The 21,356-nt window shown below is 35.8% G+C and overlaps 1 protein-coding gene across 1 annotated transcript in view; it reads right to left on the reverse strand.

Moving 5' to 3' along the window:
* The window catches only part of FBXO33 (F-box protein 33), a 25,292-nt gene continuing 3,936 nt past the window's right edge, over window positions 1-21,356 (reverse strand). The window contains exons 2-4 of the mRNA XM_065906548.1: window positions 5,157-5,267; window positions 3,852-4,537; window positions 1-2,060 (exon numbers count right to left, since the gene is read on the reverse strand). Of these exons, the coding sequence (XP_065762620.1) occupies window positions 1,789-2,060; window positions 3,852-4,537; window positions 5,157-5,267 (1,069 nt within the window). The 3' untranslated portion in view covers window positions 1-1,788. The remainder of the gene's footprint in view (window positions 2,061-3,851; window positions 4,538-5,156; window positions 5,268-21,356) is intronic.

Below are 21,356 nucleotides of genomic sequence, written 5' to 3' on the forward strand. Positions count from 1 at the left end.
TCACATTTTAATGCTTTATTCATTGATTAAAAGAATATACATTTAACATAAACCATACAACATCAGTCATCAGGTCAAACATTCAGCTGGTTTCCTTACAGTTTCTGTCAGGAGTTATTTTATCTGATCACATTTATAAGATAAAATCTCACCACATCTGGCATTTACACACCCTGTGCCAGTGGATTCACACTACTGATGTACATAAAAAATCCGCATGGTATGTGCTCACTGGAGACAAAACAGTGCACACCTGTCAAAAGGTCATTTTAATATAAGATGGTAAAACCATTTGTAAAATACATATAAACTTTTTCCATAAATAGAATCATATCTGGACATCTGTTGCATAAATTGTGTTTCCAAAGCTTACAATAGAGCAGCCAGGTCTCAGCACTGCTGGGCACCCACGTTGGCTACTTACTTTATTATTGCAGACTGTCCTTTAACATTAAATGCACAACATTCGTACCACTTAAAACTGGGGTCAGGTGGAAGTCTCACAGAGACCACGTCTGTACCGCGGTTGCCCTGAAACAGTTAAGTCGGCTTTTAAAGCCTCTCAGATATAACAAGGTTTTAAAACATACTTCATGGAATGTTCTTCATTTATCATAGCAGCTCATACCTGTGATAGAACAAGCTTTCAGTTTTTCCTTTTTTCCTTTACATTCACTATTCACAGTGAAACAGGTGCATGGTTTTTTTTTTCTTTTTTTTTGTTTTGTGTTTTTTTTTTTTCAGAGATCTGAGGTTGCTGACTGAGCCACAGCACAGCTGTGTACCACAGGTCGAAATTCGACCTTAAATATTACAATCTAGCAGTATCTGGCTGGCCAGAGTGGGCCAGCCCCTGCCAGCATGTGGGCACTTCTTCAGTTAAGTCTATTCTTTGGCAGCTGACACGCGCGCTGACAGAGAAAAATCCAGTGACTTGTTGCTAGGGATTTCACGACTAATGTTTGTTTGCAAGCATGTGTGTTTACAACTCTGTGATTTGATGATATTTTTTTAGGAGGTTTTACCCTGGAATATTATTTCTTTCTTCCTCCACTATTTGAAATCTGGGCTAAAAAGCTAACTTGAATGTGTAATGTAATTGATGAATTAAATTATGTCAGATATAGTTAGGAAAAATCCAATAATTTGAGTATTCATGTTTATGTAAATGCATTTTAAAAAGGATTAAGCAATGTTCTAACCTACTATACAAAATTCAGAGTGGTAATTGATGATAATCGACTATTATATATGTAATGAAAGTTAAAAGTCTTGGCTTTTCTGTTAAAGATGACTCACTTGGGATCGTAGTATCCTCCCTTCTTCCATTTCAAATAAAAATCAATGAAATGCTATCAGAATGAATGAATGCAGTGCATTGCATACAAATCCATCAGGCTATGGATATATATCTATATACGTATAAAAATATTTTGGCTCCTGAGCTCTGACACACAAAGAATAAAAACATCAAAAGGCAGAGTAACTCAGTGAAAAATAGTTAGCCAGCAACCTCAGACAACCTTCGGTTGTATATTCTTAAGGTCTGGTCTGGTAACAAGTCCATTAACCGTGAAAGCCCTATACATTGTCACTTTGAACTTCTAAACCAATACCCGACTATGTTCTTTGATCAAGAAATAGAATATACACATATAATTCTATAAAGCTAATACTGATTAAACACAGCACAAAGGGGTTAATTCACACTACTGAAGAAAAAAAAAAAAAAACATAATAGGACCCTACTTGCAAATGTAACCACAGGAATCGTACATTAAAAAAAAGCTAAATGTCTTCGCTGAAGCTCTGCATCTCTCTGTAAAAATGACGATTTGGTTCAGTGAAGACACTGAGTGATTCGATGTCCATGACTGCATGCCAAGGCTGACCGAGGCCCAGGGATACCTGCTCAATAAGATTATGCACTGGATCCACATCCTGGTCGGCCAGTTCGCCTTGGTCAAAATCAATGCTTTCTTCGGTGACTTCAAGTACTTTTAGATCAGAGCCACGAAGACGAGCAATGGCTATGAGGTTGTGTGCCCACACTGTGTAACCTTAAAAATAAGCAAAAGACAAGCACTGTCATTTCCTTGTATTTTATTTTGTCTATTTTATACATCTGTCTTTTCCACAAATTTGTATCTCACCACTTTGGGGTCCTTTTCCTTTAAAAATATGCTGAGATTTGTGGAGTCTTTACCACTGCCAGGGAAGCCCCAGTAATTGTTTAGCTCAGAGGAAAAAAAAAAAAAGACTAGAAGTCTGATATTATCTCCAAGACCATCACTGCAGCCGGTGAACAGATAGGTGCTGTAACTGTATTCTGATATCAGCACATTTAGTAAAATTGAAGACATTTAAAGTATAATTTTACAGCTTTTGATTAACAATACATAGTAAGCTGGTATTTTTCATTAGTAAAAGTCATCTCCTATGGTGCTTCCCAGGTGGTGCAGTGGTAAAGAACTTGGCGTGTCAATGCAGGAGAGGCAGGTTCGATCCCTGGGTTGGGAAGATCCCCTGGAGTAGGAAATGGCAACACATTTCAGTATTCCTGCCTAGAAAATTCCATGGACAGAGAAGCCTGACAGCGTACAGTCCATGGGGTCCCAAAGAGTTGAGATGTGACGAGCACCCTGCACGTGTGTGTGTACGCGCGCGCACACACACACACACACACGCAGAGGTATCCACAGTCCAAAGTTATAAAGTGACACTTTAATAAGAGAAAAAAACTTTAGCAAATTCTCTGATGACCCAGTGGTTAGGATTCAGCTCTTTCACTGCTGGGGCCTGGGTTTGCCATCTGGTTGGGTAACTAAGATCCCAGAAGCCTCTCAGCAGAGTCAAAAAAATAAAAAGTTTTAAAAAGACTGACTTAATTTTAAATATCTTGCTATTTCTTCATCCTATTAAAAAATCCTAATTTATTAACTTCAATATTGATCTATTCTTTGCTATTACTTCCAATGACTGGCCAAATTATAAAGCAAAACTTGAAAAGTAAGATACACTCCCACACTCAAATGAAGCTAAGATGAATTTCAGAAATAATGAAACATAATAAATTTAAGTTGTTCATGCAGACTTTCTAATTTTATATTCTCTAAATGTCTTACAAGTTTCAGAAAAGAAGTAATATGTTCTTCTAAGAGGAACTCTGTCCAAATGAAAAATAGTTCACATTCAGATGAAAGGCCTGCCAGTAAGAAAAGAGCACTTCCCAAACAACAACCATCATTTTAAAAATGTTGTACAAATTAACATGTTGGTACCAAGAATCTAGAAGATGAGGCAGTGAGCATGAAAGAAATCATACTTTCTTCTTCCTTCTGTGTTATGTTTTTAAGAGGAAGAAATATATCTATTGCAGGTGAATATGTATGTTTTCTTGGATAATTTCAGTGCCATTTTTGTGAAGTACTATTAATCACATGGCAAAAGCAAAATAGTAATACGGGAGTTGGAACAAAATAGGGTAGAAATGTGTCTTTCCACTTGTAAGTGGTCTGTGTTATACATGTTATACACATGTTGATGCTTCTGCTGCTGCTAAGTCGCTCAGTCGTGTCTGACTCTGTGCGACCCCATAGACAGCAGCCCACCAGGCTCCTCCATCCCTGGGATTCTCCAGGCAAGAACACTGGAGTGGGTTGCCATTTCCTTCTCCAATGCATGCATGCATGCTAAGTTGCTTCAGTCATGTTAGAAAGTATAAAAAAATCTGCATATCAACTTGTTATAAGAGTTTTTGACAGTATACATGTCAGTGCTATCTTTTTATTGGTATAAAATGTTTTAGCTGTAATAACAAATTCAAACTATAACAAACAAAAGTCACCTACCATGAATTGCCAGAAGAGAGAGCTTTGTGCACCTCCATGCTAATAAAACCAACGGATCTTCATTTCGGTTGTCACTAAGATCTGGAAAACCAGACGTGTCAATCACATCATTCATTAATATAAAATGAGTGAGGAACTTGTCGTACTGCCTAGATATAAGATCAACAATAGCTCCTGAAACACAAGTGATATAGCTGTCAAAATGAATCCTCTCTAGTGGTATACTGGGTTTCAGAATCTTTAACATATCTTCACTCTTGATATCAAAAGCCATAATATAGACCCGAAGGCTGGTGCTCTTTCTTGACAAGGCTTTCCAATGCTCATCATTTGGCATGTTGTCCAGAGACTTGTGCATCACGGAAACATTGTGAACCAGGAGAGAAAGTCGCTGCAAAGGCACATGGTTGTTATCGGTTAAGACTCTAGCCATCTCAGCTGTAAAGTCACAGAAATCCAGGGCAAGTGAGCGCAGATTCACAAATCGCTCCAGTTCTGTTGCGGTGATAAGGGTGCTGTTACCAGAAATGTTGTTGTCCAGTAAACTCAGGTGCTCCATGGTGTTGGCAATAGAGTTTGAGAGAGATGACAGTGATGTTGGGGTTACTATTTCCAGCATAAACCCACAAGACAGCCATTTCAGTTGCCTACTATTACTCAGTATTTCTTCAAACAGTTGCTGAATTCTGTAAGGAAAACACATGCCACACAATCCTGTTAAGACTTAGCTCTAGGTGGCTCAGATGGTAAAGAATCCACCTGCAATGCAGGAGACATGGGTTTGATCCCTGGGTTGGGAAGATGTGGAGAAGGGAATGGTAACACACTCCAGTATTCTTGCCTGGGAAATCCCACGGACAGAGGAACCTGGCGGGCTACATTCCATGCAGTTGCGAAGAGTTGGACACGACTGAGCAACTGAGCACACTCATTTAACCCACAAGTAATATTATCATTAAAATTCACATGAAAATATAATACATATTACACATACATGATATGTGTACTTGAAATCCTTCGAGTGAAGGAGCATTTTATATCAGTAGAAAAGACTGATGATTTACAATTCATGTTATAGCAAAGTAAAGTAGAGAAGTTAAGTTTTAAATAGCAATAATTACACAGCAAATTCTTGTCTTAAAGATTGGAATGGTATGTATTGATCACTATTTTATTGTTAAGGCATTTCAGAGTACATGTTCTTTTCAGAAAAAAATATCATTACTCTTTGGACAGTATCTTAACATTGTTCAGAAAAATATTTTTATTATTATAGAGTCCCTTTCCATTAACTATATAACTTACTGTTTAATTTTTTTGCCATCAGGGTCCACCTTGCTGAGGTATGTATTTGACAAACTTCCTTGCTGTTGTAGAACGCTTATGTCTCCAAAAAGGCTGAACTTCTGGAGGTTCCTATAAGAAAAGTAATTTAAAATGATTGTCTAAATAATTAACATAAAAGTATAAATATTAAAAGTAAACATATGCAGAAGGGATATTCTACAGACGTTTCTACCTTAGTAACTCATTTAGAATCCAACTAAGTACTTTCAGATTGCCTTTAACAAAGTGAAAAACTTGTGATAGCATAACAAGTGAAGCATACTTGTGAAGCACAAGTAGTTCAGAACTCAAGGTTTTATTTATTAATTTTTTCCATTTATTTTTATTAGTTAGAACTCAAGGTTTTAGTAACCATGGAAAAGTCTTCTTAAAAGTTGCTGGAATTCAACTCTTTATCAGTAATACCTACCTTAAAGGTTTAGGGATGAATAAATAACAAAATGACATATGGAAGAACATTCAAGCTCTAAGTTTCATATATATATATTTTTCATATACATTTTAACTATAATATAAGATTCTCCCAAACCAGTTAGTGCATTAAATGTTCTAAGGTGGGGCACTGCTTTGGAGATATCTCTATCTCCAGGGTAAGAAATACTCTAATTAAAATCTAGAGAACCTTCTGTGGTTTTGTGATCAAACACAGAGCTTACCACTAAGATGTTAATTAAAAAAAAAAACTATGTAAAAATCTGTAAATAACTTTAGCTACAAAACACACTTTTCTAAATAGTAAAATTCTAAACACAGTAGGAGAAAGGATAAAGATTAAAAATTCCTAAATGCTAATAATAATGGTTAAACAACAAAAATTCAACTGAGTAAACTGCTTTTAAAATAGAAAGGAAGTAGAAAAATAAATTATTAGTAAATAATGCACTGTTCCAGGCAATAGTCACCCTCCTACAGGGAATTGAAGGGACTATATGGCAGATTGCCTCACTAATGCTGACCTGGTAATTCCAGGCTAACTGATTAAAGGTTACAATCCTGAGGCTGATTAAAACCACAGCTGTGCTAGGTATTAAGTCTTAGTTTGGTGACATGGGGTTTAGCATAACTGACTCCATTTTGAGTCTGCTGTTTTGTTTTTAACATAACCACTAGAGAATTACGTCTGTAACTAGAAGTTTGGGATAACTTTAATAAGAAATGTATAATCCACAAAAGTGATAGAAAGATTTAAGTAAATGAAAGATAACTTCTTAATATTATGTCATATTTTCCCAAATTAGTAACCTTAGCTTCACTAAAAAGTCTGATGATTCTAAAACTTAGCTTGAAGAATGATCATTAATTGCCAAACAATCTTGAGAAAGAAGACCAGAGCTGGAAGAATCAGGTTGCCTAACTTCAGACTATACTGCAAAGTTGTAATAATCAAAACAGCATGGTACTGGCACAAAAATGGAAATACAGATCAATTAAATAGAACAGACAGTCCAGAGATAAACACAGGCACCTATGGTGACCTAACTGATGACAAAGGAGGCAAGAATATATAATGAAGAAATGGACAGCCTCTTCAATAAGTGATGCTGGGAAAAGATGGAAATAGATAGCTACATGTAAAAGAATGAAATCAGAACATTCTCTAACACCATATACAAAAATAAACTCAAAACAGATTAAAGACCTAAACATAAGACCAAATAATATAAAACTCAAGAGGAAAACACAGGCAGAACATTCTTGGACATAAACTGCAGCAATATTTTTTGGATTCAGTTCCTAGAGTAATGGAAATAAAAATAAATGGGACTTAATTAAACTTAAAAGCTTTTTCACAGCAAAGGAAATCATAAACAAAATGAAAAGACAATTCCCAGAATGGGAGAAAATATTTGCTAATGATGTAATCCACAAGGGGTCACTTTCCAAAATATGCAAATAGCTCATACAGCTCAACATTTTCCTGAGAAGACATATAGATGGCCAAGAACACATGAAAAGATGCTCAACATTGCTAATTATTAGAAACACGCAAATCAAAACTACAACGATGTATCACCTCACACCAGTCAGAAGAGCCATCATCAAAAAATCTACAAATAATAAATGCTGGAGAAGCTCTGCAGAAAAGGGAACCCTCCTATACCTGTTGGTGGGGATGTAAATTGGTGCAACCACTATGGAGAACAGGATCGAGGTTAATTAAAAAACTAGAAAATAGAGCTACCATATGATCCAGCAATCCCACTCCTGGGCATAATGTGGAGAAAACCATACTTCCAAAATATACATGAACCCCAGTGTTCTTTGCAGTGCCATTTATAAGAGCCAAAACATGGAAGCAACCTAAATGTCTATCAACAGATGAATGGATAAAGAAGATATAGAATACATATACAATGAAATACTACTCAGCCATAAAAAAGAATACCATTTGCAGCAACATGGATGGATGTAGAGATTATCATACTAAATGAAGACAGAAAAACAAATATCATATGCTATTACTATATGTGGAATCTAATTAAAAATGATACAAATGAACTTATTTACAAAACAGAAACAGAAAAAGATTTCGAAAACAAACTTATGGTTACCAAATGGGAAATGTCAGGAGTAAGGATAAATTATCAACTTGAGATTAATAAACATACATTATTATATATAAAATAACCAATAAGGACCTATTGTATAGCACAGGGAACTCTACTCAATATTCTGCAATAACCTATGTGGGTAAAATATCTGAAAAAAAAAATAAATGTATAACTGAATCATTTTGCTGTACATCTAAAATTAACACAATATGGTAAATCAATTACACTCCAAATTTTTATTAAAAAAAACATTCCACACCCATATTACAAAAATAAATACACCCAGATCATACAAAAGTAAGGATTTATAGGCTCTTAACCTATAGAAACTGTTGGCAAAATATTTTGTTTATGTGCACTTTCTGGAGAAAGATCACTAGCTTTATCAGACAGTTCACTGTCTGTGCTGTACCTTCTATAAGCTTGGACAAATGCAAAATGATATGTGTATAGTATGATACAGGAAAGCTTCATGACCCTAGAAGTCCTCTGAGCTCCACCTAGTCATCTGTCCATTCCCTCTAGCCCTTGGCAACTACTGATATTTTAACTGTCTCTGTAGTTTTGTCTTTCCCAGAATATTATATATTGATAATAGTTGGAGTCATTCAGTATATAGCTTTTTCAGGTTGGTTTCTTTGACTTAGTTCTATGCATTTATGTTTCCTCCATGTCTTTTTCATGGCTTAATAGTCTCTTTTTCTTTCCTAGTGCTGAATATCATTTTATTGTACTCTGAATATCATTCAGATTACATCAGAAGTAATCTCCTACTTAAGGGCATCTTGGTTGTATCCAACCGTTGGCAATTATAAATGAAGCTGTTGTGATGGGTTTTGTGTGGCCAAAAAGCTTTTAACTCTTTTGGGTAGGAGCATGATTTTTAGATGATATGGTAGAAGGAAATTTAGTGTTGTAAGAAACTGCCAAACTGTCTTTCAAAGAGGCTATACCATCTTGCATTTCCACAAAGAATGAATGAGAGTTCCTGTTACTCCACATCCTCATCAGTATTTGATGTTGTCAGTATTCTGGACTTTGGTCATTCTAATAGGTGTATAGTGGTGTCCTGTTGCTTTAATTTGACATATAATGTGGAACACCTTTTCACATGCTTGTTTGCCATTTGCATATTTTCTTTGAGGAGGTTTCTATTAAAGTCTTTGGCCTACTTTTTAATAGGGTTTTTGCTTTCTTGAGTTTTAAGCACTCTTTATATATGTTGGACAAGAGCCCTTTCTTAGATGTCATTTATGAATATTTTTTCCTAGTCTGTGGCTTTCACTCCATCAACAGGGTCTTTCATAGATTGAAAATTATAATTTTAATGTAGTTCAGCTTGTCAGTGCTTCTTTTCATGGACCATCCCTTCGATGTTGTACTGAAAGAGTCAAGATCAAACCCTAGACTACGTAAATTTTCTCCCATTTTCTTGTAGACACTTTACAGCTTTGTGTTTTACACCTAAGGTCTGTGATCCTAAGTTGAGCTAATTATTGCGAAAGGAATAAAGTCTGTGTCTAGATTTTTTCCCCATGTGGATGTCCAGTTGTTCCAACACTTATTTGTTGAAAAGACTATCATTTCTCTATTATATTACCTTTGCTCCTTTTGCATTTCCCTGATGATTAGTGACGCTGAACATCTTTTCATGTGCCTGTTGGTTAACTATATTTCTTCTCTGGAAAAATATCTGTTCAGGTCCTCTGCCCACTTTATAACTGGGTTGTTTGTTTTTCTGATGTTAAGTTTTATGAATTCTTTGTATAGTTTGGATATTATCCCCCATATGGGATATCTTACTTGTGACTACCTTCTCCTACTTGGTTGGCAGCCTTTTTGTTTTGTTGGTAGTTTCCTTGACTGTGCAAAAGCTTTTTAGTTTGGTGTGGTCCCATTTGTTTAATTTAGCTTTTGTTTTCCATTTCTGAGGAAACATATCTAAAAAAAATACTGCTAAGACTGATGTCAAAGAGAATATTGCCCATGTTTTCTTCTAAAAGTTTTATGGTTTCAGGTCTTTACCAACTGAGCCACCGGGGCAGCCTGGTTTTAGGTCTTACAGTTAAATCTCTAAACTATTTTCAGCTTACTTTTGTATACATTGTGAAAAATATAGTCCTGTTTGATTCTTTTGCATGTAGCTGTCCAGTTTTCCCAATACTGAAGAGGCTGTCTTTATATAATGTCTTCCCACTGTATATTCTAGCTCCTTTGTTGTAGGTTGGTTGATCATCTAAGTGTGGGCTCATTTCTGAGTTTTCTATTTTGTTCCACTGATCTATGTATCTGTTTTTGCAATAGTACCATACTGTTTTGATTACTGTAGCTTTGTAGTGTAGTTTTAAATCAGAGTGTGTGATACTTGAAGCTTTGTTCTTTCTTAAGAAAGTCTTGGCTTTTCAGTGTCTTTTGTGTTTCCATGAAAATAACAATTATTTATTTTACTTCTGAGAAAAATATAATTGGTATTTTGATAGTAATTGCACTGAATCTGTAAATTACTTTGGATATTTTAACAACACTGGTTCTTCTTATCTATAAGCATGATATGTTTTTCTGTTTGTGTCATTTTTAATGTCTTTCATCAAAGTTTTTATAGTTTTTGGAGTACAGGTCTTTCACCTCCTGAGATTTATTCTTAGTTATTTCACTCTTTTTGATGTGGTTATGAATGGGATTGTTCTCTTAATTTCACTTATAGTTCACTGTTGGTACATAAAAAAGCAACATATTTCTACACACGAATTCTGTATTTTGCAACTTCACTGAATTCATTGATAAGTTTTAATAGGTTTTAGTGGAGTTTTAGTGTTTTTGGTATATAGTATCATGTCATCTGCAAACAGTGACAATTTTCCTTCTTTTCCAACTTGGATTTCATTTCTTTTTCTTGTCTGACTGCTATTGCTAGGACTTTGATTACACTGAACAAAAGAATTGAGAGTGGACATCCTTGTCCACTGAAATGCTTTCAGTTTTTCACCACTGAGTATGATAAGCTGAGGGCTTGTTTATATGACCTTTGTTATGCTGAGGGATGTTACTTTTATACTCACTTTGTAGGGAGTTTTTAATCATAAATGGATGTTAAATTTTGTCAAAAAGCATTTTCTGCTCTATTTAGATGATCATATGATTCAGTCTTGTTGTATCACATTGATTGATATGTGGATAGTGAACTATCTTTGCATCCGTAGGATAAATCCCAGTTTATCATGGTATATGATCCTTTTAATGTATTGCTGAATTCAGGGTGCTAATATTTTGCTGAGAATTTTGCATTTATGTTCATCAGTGATATTATTTCAGTGTAACTTTCTCTCTTTCTTTTTTGTGGTGTCATTTTCTGTTTTGGTATCAGAGTGATGCTATCCTCAGAGAATGGGTTCAGAAGTGTTCCTTTCTCTGCAACAATCTCTTTGGAATAGTTTTAGATCATAGGTGCTAACTCTTCTCTAAATGTTTGGTAGAATTCACCTATGAAGCTCTCTGGTCCTGGAATTTTGTTTATTGGCAGATTTTTAAAAAAATTACTGATTGAGTTTCATTACTAGTAATTGGTCTGTTCATATTTTGTGTTCTCTTCCTGGTTCAGTTTTGGGAGATTGCACATTTCTATGTATTTGTCCATTTCTTCTAGGTCATCTATGTTATTGATGAATCATTGTTAGTAATCTCTTATGATCCTTTCCATATCTGTGGTGTCAGCTGTAATTTCTCCTTTTTCATTTCTAATTTTGTTGATTTGGGTCCTCTCTTTTTCTTGATGAGTCTGATAAAGGTTTGTCAATTTTGTATCTCTTTCCAAAGAACTAGCTCTTAGTTTCATTGATCTTTTATATATTTATATATATATATTTTACTCTATTTATTTCTGCTCTTTTATTCTTTTTTTTTTAAACTTAAGGTTTTGTTTTTTCTTCCTTTCCTAGTTTCTTTGGGTATAAGTTTAGGTTGTTTTGAGATTTTTCTTCATGAGTCTGGTTAAAGGTTTATTCAAAACCACACATATATTATTATTCCAATTTTGTAAAAGAATGTTTCACATTTTACTAGAATTATCTCTGATGAATTTTTCCTTTAAATCAGTTTTACATAGCTTTCACCTATATAAGAGCTTAATTCACATCAAGATCATTAAAAGAATTAACAACCTGCATGTTAGTAAAATTTAACAAGTTTAAACAAGGAAACTGTCTGGATGACCCCTATTTTAGTTCCAGGTATATAATCCAGAATTCTTTCCTGCACAATATCCACAACACAATTTTGATCAAAAGGCATGAACAAAAACATACTGGGAAAACAGTTCTGTTGGTTAGAAATATTTTCTTTCATCTTAGTTCTTGAAATTAACTTAGTTCTGTTCCTATGGTAATACTAATAGGATACAACCTACTTAATAGTCCCTTTGCAAATCCTAAAATGTGTTGTAAACAAGCATAAAATCATAAGTGTTGATAATCAAGAACACATTTCTTCAACTAATTGCATTCTTTTTCAATCCTATTTTACAAAGTCATCATCCAGATCCAGACCAGTGTCAGACTGTTAAGTACTTATAATTAGAAACTGAGGCTACAGACTGCTCTCCTACTCCCTGCTCATTCAATTATCAGGTATGTTCTGTGTGTTAGTTACATGAAAAGTTATTGTGGTTAAGTTACAAAGGTACAAGTTTAGATTCTTGGCGTGGAAATAAAGGTTTTATTTTAAAAAGGCTAATTAAAAAATCAGGAGATACTAAAGAATTATTGACAATTTTGCTAAATGTATTAATGTTATTTTGGTTATATGTATATGCGTGCTCAGTCACTTCAGTCATGTCCGACTCTGTGCGACACTATGGACTGCAGCCTGCCAGGCTCCTCTGTACATGGGGATTTTCCAGGCAAGAATACTGGAGTGGGTTGCTGTGCCCGCCTTCACGGTATCTTCCCAACTCAGGATTGAACCTGCATCTCACACTTACCTGCATTGGCAGGTGGATTCTTTACCACTAGCACCACCTGGGAAGTCCTATATGTATATATATGTCCATAATTTTCAAAATTTTATGTTGAAGTGTGTAGTATAAAATGAATGACATCTATATATTGGATTTCCTTTCAAATACTTCAGTAAAGAGAAATGGTTGCTGAATACTGCTGTTTCTCTAGGACAATTAGTTTACGATTTCAAGACTATCAAGAACACAAACACTCCTTAGCTCTCAGCAGTACCGGCAACATGACTGGGGCTCACCCAGCCCCATGACCACGGTGGTAACGCTACTAGGACTTTGGTATGGAGAAGTTATGTGGCTTGGGAAGGTGGATCTAAGCTATAGGTCAAAGTCTTTTGCCTCAGGTGAGTGCCTTACTCCTTTGCCTTGAACCAAAGTTGATTTTTTGAGGTTTCTAAGAATGAGATTCTTTTTGGAAGTTATCAGCAACATCTGATGAGCAAACTGGGTTAAAGACGGCTCAAGTGTGGCCTCAGTTTCCTTCTTTTTCCTTGCTCATTTCAGAGATGTAACAGAAGAGTACACAAGACAAGTTTCTGGACAGAAAAATCGATTTAACTGACTTAGTGTTAACAGTGATAAGACCAGTGATTTGGAGCAAACGAAAGGAAGCAGCCTGTTCTACTCAAAGCAATCTATAGATTCAATGCAATCCCTATCAAGCTACCAATGGTATTTTTCAGAGAACTAGAACAAATAATTTCACAATTTGTATGGAAATACAAAAAACCTCGAATAGCCAAAGTAATCTTGAGAAAGAAGAATGGAACTGGAGGAATCAACCTGCTTGACTTCAGGCTCTACTACAAAGCCACAGTCATCAAGACAGTATGGTACTGGCACAAAGACAGAAATATAGATCAATGGAACAGAATAGAAAGCCCAGAGAGAAATCCACGAACCTATGGACACCTTATCTTCAACAAAGGAGGCAAGGATATACAATGGAAAAAAGACAACCTCTTTAACAAGTGGTGCTGGGAAAACTGGTCAACCACTTGTAAAAGAATGAAACTAGAACACTTTCTAACACCATACACAAAAATAAACTCAAAATGGATTAAAGATCTAAATGTAAGACCAGAAACTATAAAACTCCTAGAGGAGAACATAGGCAAAACACTCTCCAACATAAATCTTAGCAAGATCCTCTATGACCCACCTCCCAGAATATTGGAAATAAAAGCAAAACTAAACAAATGGGACTAATTAATGAAACTTAAAAGCTTCTGCACTATAAAGGAAACTATAAGCAAGGTGAAAAGACAGCCTTCAGAATGGGAGAAAATAATAGCAAATGAAGAAACAGACAAAGGATTAATCTCAAAAATATACAAGCAACTCCTGAAGCTCAATTCCAGAAAAATAAACGACCCAATCAAAAAATGGGCCAAAGAACTAAACAGACATTTCTCCAAAGAAGACATACAGATGGCTAACAAACACATGAAAAGACGCTCAACATCACTCATTATCAGAGAAATGCAAATCAAAACCACAATGAGGTACCATTACACGCCAGCCAGGATGGCTGCTATCCAAAAGTCTACAAGCAATAAATGCTGGAGAGGGTGTGGAGAAAAGGGAACCCTCTTACACTGTTGGTGGGAATGCAAACTAGTACAGCCACTATGGAAAACAGTGTGGAGATTTCTTAAAAAACTGGAAATAGAACTGCCATATGACCCAGCAATCCCACTTCTGGGCATACACACTGAGGAAACCAGATCTGAAAGAGACACGTGCACCCCAATGTTCATTGCAGCACTGTTTATAATAGCCAGGACATGGAAGCAACCTAGATGCCCATCAGCAGATGAATGGATAAGGAAGCTATGGTACATATACACCAGGGAATATTACTCAGCCGTTAAAAAGAATTCATTTGAATCAGTTCTAATGAGATGGATGAAACTGGAGCCCATTATACACAGTGAAGTAAGCCAGAAAGATAAAGAACATTACAGCATACTAACACATATATATGGAATTTAGAAAGATGGTAACGATAACCCTATATGCAAAACAGAAAAAGAGACACAGAAGTACAGAACAGACTTTTGAACTCTGTGGGAGAAGGTGAGGGTGGGATGTTTCGAAAGAACAGCATGTATATTATCTATGGTGAAACAGATCACCAGCCCAGGTGGGATGCATGAGACAAGTACTCGGGCCTGGTGCACTGGGAGGACCCAGAGGAGTCGGGTGGAGAGGGAGGTGGGAGGGGGGATCGGGATGGGGAATACGTGTAACTCTATGGCTGATTCATGTCAATGTATGACAAAACCCACTGAAATGTTTTGAAGTAACTAGCCTCCAACTAATAAAATTAAATTAAAAATAAATAAATAAATAAAAAGAAAGGAAGCAGCCTTATGCAGAGTACTGTGAGATTGGTGCAAAAGTAATAGCAGTTTTGCACTGTTGAACTTTGCCATTTCATAGTCCAATACATTCTTAAATAAATGTGGTTATGTTATACATTAGTTTAATGTGCATTTCTCACTTTATGTTTTTTGCTTATGACTATTTGTTGTGTATTTTATATTTATTTTAGACTAGGGACATGATATTAGACAAAAAGCATATTAGAGTAATTTTCTTATTTGAGTTTAAAATGGATCATAAAGTAGTGGAGACAATTCATGATATCAACAATGCATTTGACCCACGAACTGATAATCAACATACAGTGCAGTGGTGGTTCAAGAAGTTTTGCAAAGGAGACCAGAGCCCTGAAGATGAGGAGCATAGTGGCTGGCCATTGGAATGATGATGACCAATTGAGAGCAATCATTAAAGCTGATCCTCTTACAACTATATGAGAAGTTGTTGAAGAACTCAATGTCGACCATTCTACAGTTGTTTGGCATTTGAAGCAAACTGGTAAGGTGAAAAAGTTACATAAGCTGACTGAGTTGACTGAAAATAAAAAGAATATTGTTTTTGAAATGTCATCTTCTCTCTTTTTTTTTTACACAACAACAAGGAACCATTTCTTGATTGGATTGTGACATGTGACGAAAAGTGGATTTTGTACGACAACTGGCCAATGACCAGCTCAGTAGCTGGATGGAGAAGTTACAAAGTACTTCCCAAAGCCAAATATGTACCAAAAAAAGGTCATGGTTACTGTTTGGTGGTCGGCTGCCAGTCTGATCCCAATTGTTTTCCATGACAATGCCTGACCACATGTTGTACAACCAATGCTTTAAAAGTTGAATGAATTGGGTTATGAAGTTTTGCCTCATCTGCCAATTCACCTGACCTCTAGACAAGTGACTACCACTTCTTCCAAGTATCTCAACAACTTTTTGTAGGAAAAATGCTTCCACAACCAGCAGAAGGCAGAAAATGCTTTCCAAGAGTTCACTGAATCCCAGAAGCATGGATTTTTATGCTACAGGAATAAACAAATTTATTTCTCATTGTCAAAGACATGTTGATTTTAATGGTTCCTATTTTGATTAATAACGATGTGTTTGAGTCTAGTTATAATGATTTAAAATTCATGGCCCAAAACCACAATTATGTTTGCACCAACATAATACTTGCTGCTTCTTTTCACTTAGTCTTAGCATTCTATAGCTTATATGTGGGTCAAACTTTAGCAAATTTCAAGGAATAATGGGTTTACATGAAACAGGAAAGCGAAGGAGGAGAAAAAAATCCAAGTGATTGCAGTGAGGAAGGCCAGGAAGTTTCTGGGGAAATTTGACAAATTGATTCTGATTTATGTAAGGCCTATAGGAGCAGAGCACTGCTTAAAGAAAATCCATGCTTTCAATTTCTCAAATAAATATGGTTATGTTATACATTAGTTCCACTTGACAAAATTAAACACCAACAAAAACAACAACTATCAAAACACTCATGACACTTCACAAAACTAGAACAAATTATCCTAAAATTTTTATGGATATTAACCTAAGACAAAGGAGAGAAAAATATATTGATACAATGAAGAAAAGACAGTCTCTTCAATAAGTGGTCCTGAGCAAAATGGACAGTTACATGTAAAGTGAAGTCAGAACACTGCCTCACACCATATATAAAAACAAATCACAAATGATTTCAAAACCGAAGTATAAGACATGACACCATAAAACTTTTAGAAGGGAACATAAGCAAAACATTCTCAGACATAAACTGTAGTAATACTTTCTTAGCTATGTGTCCTAAGGCAAAAGAAATATGGCCATCATCAAAAAATCTACAAACAATAAATGCTGGAGAGGATTTGGAGAAAAGGGAATGTTCTAGCACTGTTGGAATGTAAATGGATACAGCTACTATGGAGAACAACATGGAGACTCCTTTAAAAACTAGGAATAAAACTACCATATGACTCCGCAATTCCACTACTGGGTGTATACCCTGAGAAAGCCATAACTTAAAAAAATCCATGTACCCAAATGTCCATAGAAGCACTACTTACAATAGCTAGGATATGGAAGCAGCCTAGATGTCCAGTGACAGATGGATGCATAAAGAAGATGCAGTACATATATACAATGCAGTATTACTCAGGCATAAAAAAGAACAGATTTCAATCAGTTCTAGTGAAGTGGATGAACCTAGAGCCTGTTATACAGAGTGATGACTTCCCTGGGGGCTCAGCGGCAAAAGTCTGCCTGCGATGCAGGAGATGTGGGGCCACGGGTTCAACCACTCGCTTGGGAAGATCCCCTGGAGAAGGAAATGGCAGCCTGCTCCAGCACTCTTCCCTGGGAAATCCCATGGACAGAGGAGCCTGGCGGGCTGCAGTCTATAGGATGGCAAGCGTTGGACACAACTTAGCCAGTAAACTGCTACCACCAGCATCATACAGAGTAAGTCAGACAGAGGAAAAGAAGTGTCGTATATTAATGCATATACACAGGATCTAGAAAAGTGAACTGATGAACCTATTTGCAGGGAAGGAATGGAGACCCAGGAAATGGACTTGTGCACACAGTGGGGGAAGGGCAGGGGGACGAATTAAGAAAGCAGCACCAGCATATATGAGCTACCACGTATAACACAGAGCTGTGACAAGCTGCTACATAACAGGGAGCCAGTCCGGCCTCTGCGATGACCAAGAGCGGTGGGACAGGGGACGGGAGGGAGGGGATATATGTATAATAATGGCTCATTTGCATTGCTGTATGGCAGAAACCAACACAACTTTCTAAAGCAATTTCCCCCCTATTAAAATGAAATAAAAATTACAAAGATAATCTCTGGAATGGGAGAAAATATTCATAAACGATGTGACTGACAAAGGGGATACTCTCCAAAATATACAAATAGTTCACATAACTCAACATCAGAAAAACCAATCAGGGGAAAAAATGGCCACTTATTTGTGGAATCTAAAAAATAATACAAATATACCTATATAGAAAACAGAAACAAACTCACATAGAACACAAATTTATGGCTACAAAAGCGGAAAAGGAGGATGGAGAGGGATAAATTAGGGGCATGAAATTAACAGATATAAATTATTACACATAAAATAGATAGGCAACAAAGATTTACTGTATAACACAGGCAACTATATTCAATATCTTGTAAAAACCTACAGTGGAAAATAATCTGAAAAAAAATATGTAAGTGAATCACTTTGCTGCATACCTGAAAATAATAATAATATTCTAAATAAACTATACTTCAATAAAAATTTTTTAAAAAGAAATTAAACCACCACACAACTTTTCACTGAAAAGAGTGATCTTATTTTCTTCTTAGGGTAAAAATTTCCCTATGAATCAAACAATCAACACAATTTTTGATAGCCTTATTATAAAAACCTGTACATACAGATTCAGTGCGTTAGTTTGGGCAATTCTTTGAAAACAATATTAACCACCTATGAGCTTAAGAAATACTCCCCAAGGTCTAACTGCAGAGTGCTAAAAACTCTTCATTCTTCTCTGAGATTTCTTTGGATTATTTAGTATAACCTTAAATTAGAGTTAATACAGCTAAGTCTAATTAACTATGAAAAAGGAGACTACATACAAACTTGATTATTTAAAAAGAAGCAATTATTAACGAGGTTAAGTCTTTCTCAATGATGTATAGGAGGTCACAAAATGCAATTTTTTCCTTTTCTAACCTAATAAGCTAATTTAAATCATTGCATGAAATTTTTTCAGACCAATTCTAATCTTCTTAGTCCATGTTTGATATCAAATGTGTTTGAATTTACATAATGCTTAATGGTAGCCACTAGCCACATATGGAGCACTTGAAATGTGTCTAGTACAGTAAACTAAATCTTCAATTTTATCCAAGTAATTTAAAATTTGATTAGCTATATGTGGTTATTGGTACAGCTTTAGAGATTCCACAACTAAGTCACAGGCCTATAGTTGTATTCCTTATCAACTTTCTTAGGAACCATTAACTAAAAGCAATTTTCCAGAATTTGCTTTATGAATTCACTTACTGAATTGTTGTGGCTTAGTGGCTAAGTTGTGTCTGACTCTTTGTGACCCCATGGACTGTAGCCTGCCAGGCTCTCTATGTCCATGGGATTTTCCAAGCAAGAGTATTACAGTGGGCTGCCATTTTCTTTTCCAGGAGATATTCCCGACCCAGGGACCAAACCTGCATCTCCTGCACTGGCAGGAGGATTCTTTACCACTGAGCCACCAGGGAAGCCCTCACTTATTGAATTACCATCATTCTCAAATCCCAGGGGTTATGAAATATAAAAAGATTTAAATAAGACTGACACTTAAAACTGTCATTTAACATATTATTAAAAGATAATTTTAACAGTACTAAGGAAGAAAGAAAGAAAACTGAGTGAGTTTTAAAGACAAATGGTAAAAATGGTAAAAAATGGTAAAAAAAAAAAAAAAAAAAGGTAAAAATGGTAAAAAAATTTGATTCTTCCTTTCCTCTATATCCTAGCAGCATGTCGTTTTGGCTCTACTTCCACACATATATATTCCATATCTATCCACCTTTAAAAATATCTTCTTTTCTTCCATCATACTCTAGGTTATCATCGTTTACGAGGATTATTCATTCATTATACAGTAACCAGAATGACTGCCTTAAAATGCAAATTAGATCACCTTATGCTTGTCCTTAACATTTTTTCAATAACTTTATTCTTAGAATATAGTCTAAACTTTATTTCACAAGTCCTCATAAAAAAACACCATTCCTTCCTCCTTCTACACTTAAGAGCTCACTGTGACAGTCCTCTCACCCTTCACATGGTCCTGCCTTACTTTCTTTCCTACTGTTGCAAGCAGCCAAAAATTTGGTTGGCCTAAAGCCTTGGTGCTTACTCTTTTTTCTGCTTGGAATGCTGTTTGCTCAAATCTTCGGATGGGTGACTTGTCATTCATGTAGCAGCTTAAATGTCCTTTATGGAAAAAGTTTTTCCCTCACCAATCTATCTCACGTTGCCACCTAGTCACTGTTACATAGTCCTCTTTTACTTTCACAATCGAAATAATCTTGCTTTTCCTTGTTTACTTGCTTCTGCCTATCTTTTCCTTCTGGAATGTCCAATCCATGGGAACAAGGAGTTTGTCTTCACTGCTTGGCACATAGTATACTCTCAATATTTGGAGGGGGGAAAAACACATTTTAATAATTATCATCTAAAATCAGCTATAAATTTAACAACTTGGGTGAACTCTTCCGAGGCTGCCTCTGAACTAAAATATTAAAATGGACATAACTTAATCCTTTCACTCAAAAGCTGCTCAGTCACTTCTTTTAACACAGGAAAAGTATTTTACTTTGATTACCTTTTTGTTGAGTTTTATCTCCTATCCTCTATCTTCAGTTCTCAGTCACTCGAAGAAGTTACCTATGGACTAAACAGAGCCCTAATTCCTCTCAGCAGCCCTCCAAGGAGATTAGTTTCTTCATCAGGTTAGTCTCCTTTCTGCTCAATGACCTTGAAGTTATCCCCATGGAGTCACTTTACTCAGTCCGTTTTAAAGTGAGGAGTCTGTTGGGTAAGGTATCTCTTCTCTAAAAGCAACCATCTCTTGGGCAGCAAGGACTGGTCAGAGTCCCAATATATTTTAATATACATGTTCTGCAAATGGGCTTTTGAAAACAAATAAGAAAAGTCAGCTCTCAAAAGTGAAATATTATTATTGCACGTATTTATTGCCCCGTGATGGGAAAATACTTCAAGAAAAATAAGGCTCAGGGTTGTTGATGATACCTTGAAGAATTTCCTACGTTCTTGGATAGTAATAGGAAACGTCCAAAGATTTTTTAATCTATTTTAAGATGTATTTTTAGATTGCTTTATCAGTTGCTGGGTCTTGGCATACTGATGTTGAAAAAAATACTAAGGTAAGATTCTCTGTGACTGCATGTGCCAAATCAGCAGACCACATCTAAGAATTATTGATAGTTGTTCTACTACTAGGAGGGTATATAAGCAGGCACAGTCAAAAAACTGGTCAATCTAGATAGTTAGATTTTCTTAAAACTGGAGGAAAATTGCTTTACAATGTTGTGTTAGTTTCTGCCATAAATCAATGTGAATCAGCCGTAAATATACATATGTCCCCTCCCTCTTGAACCTCACCCCCACCTCATGTAGTTAGAATTTTAACAAGAAAATCA

Source organism: Muntiacus reevesi, chromosome 15 (assembly GCF_963930625.1).
Source record: "Muntiacus reevesi chromosome 15, mMunRee1.1, whole genome shotgun sequence".
NCBI classification, from domain to species: Eukaryota; Metazoa; Chordata; class Mammalia; order Artiodactyla; family Cervidae; genus Muntiacus; species Muntiacus reevesi.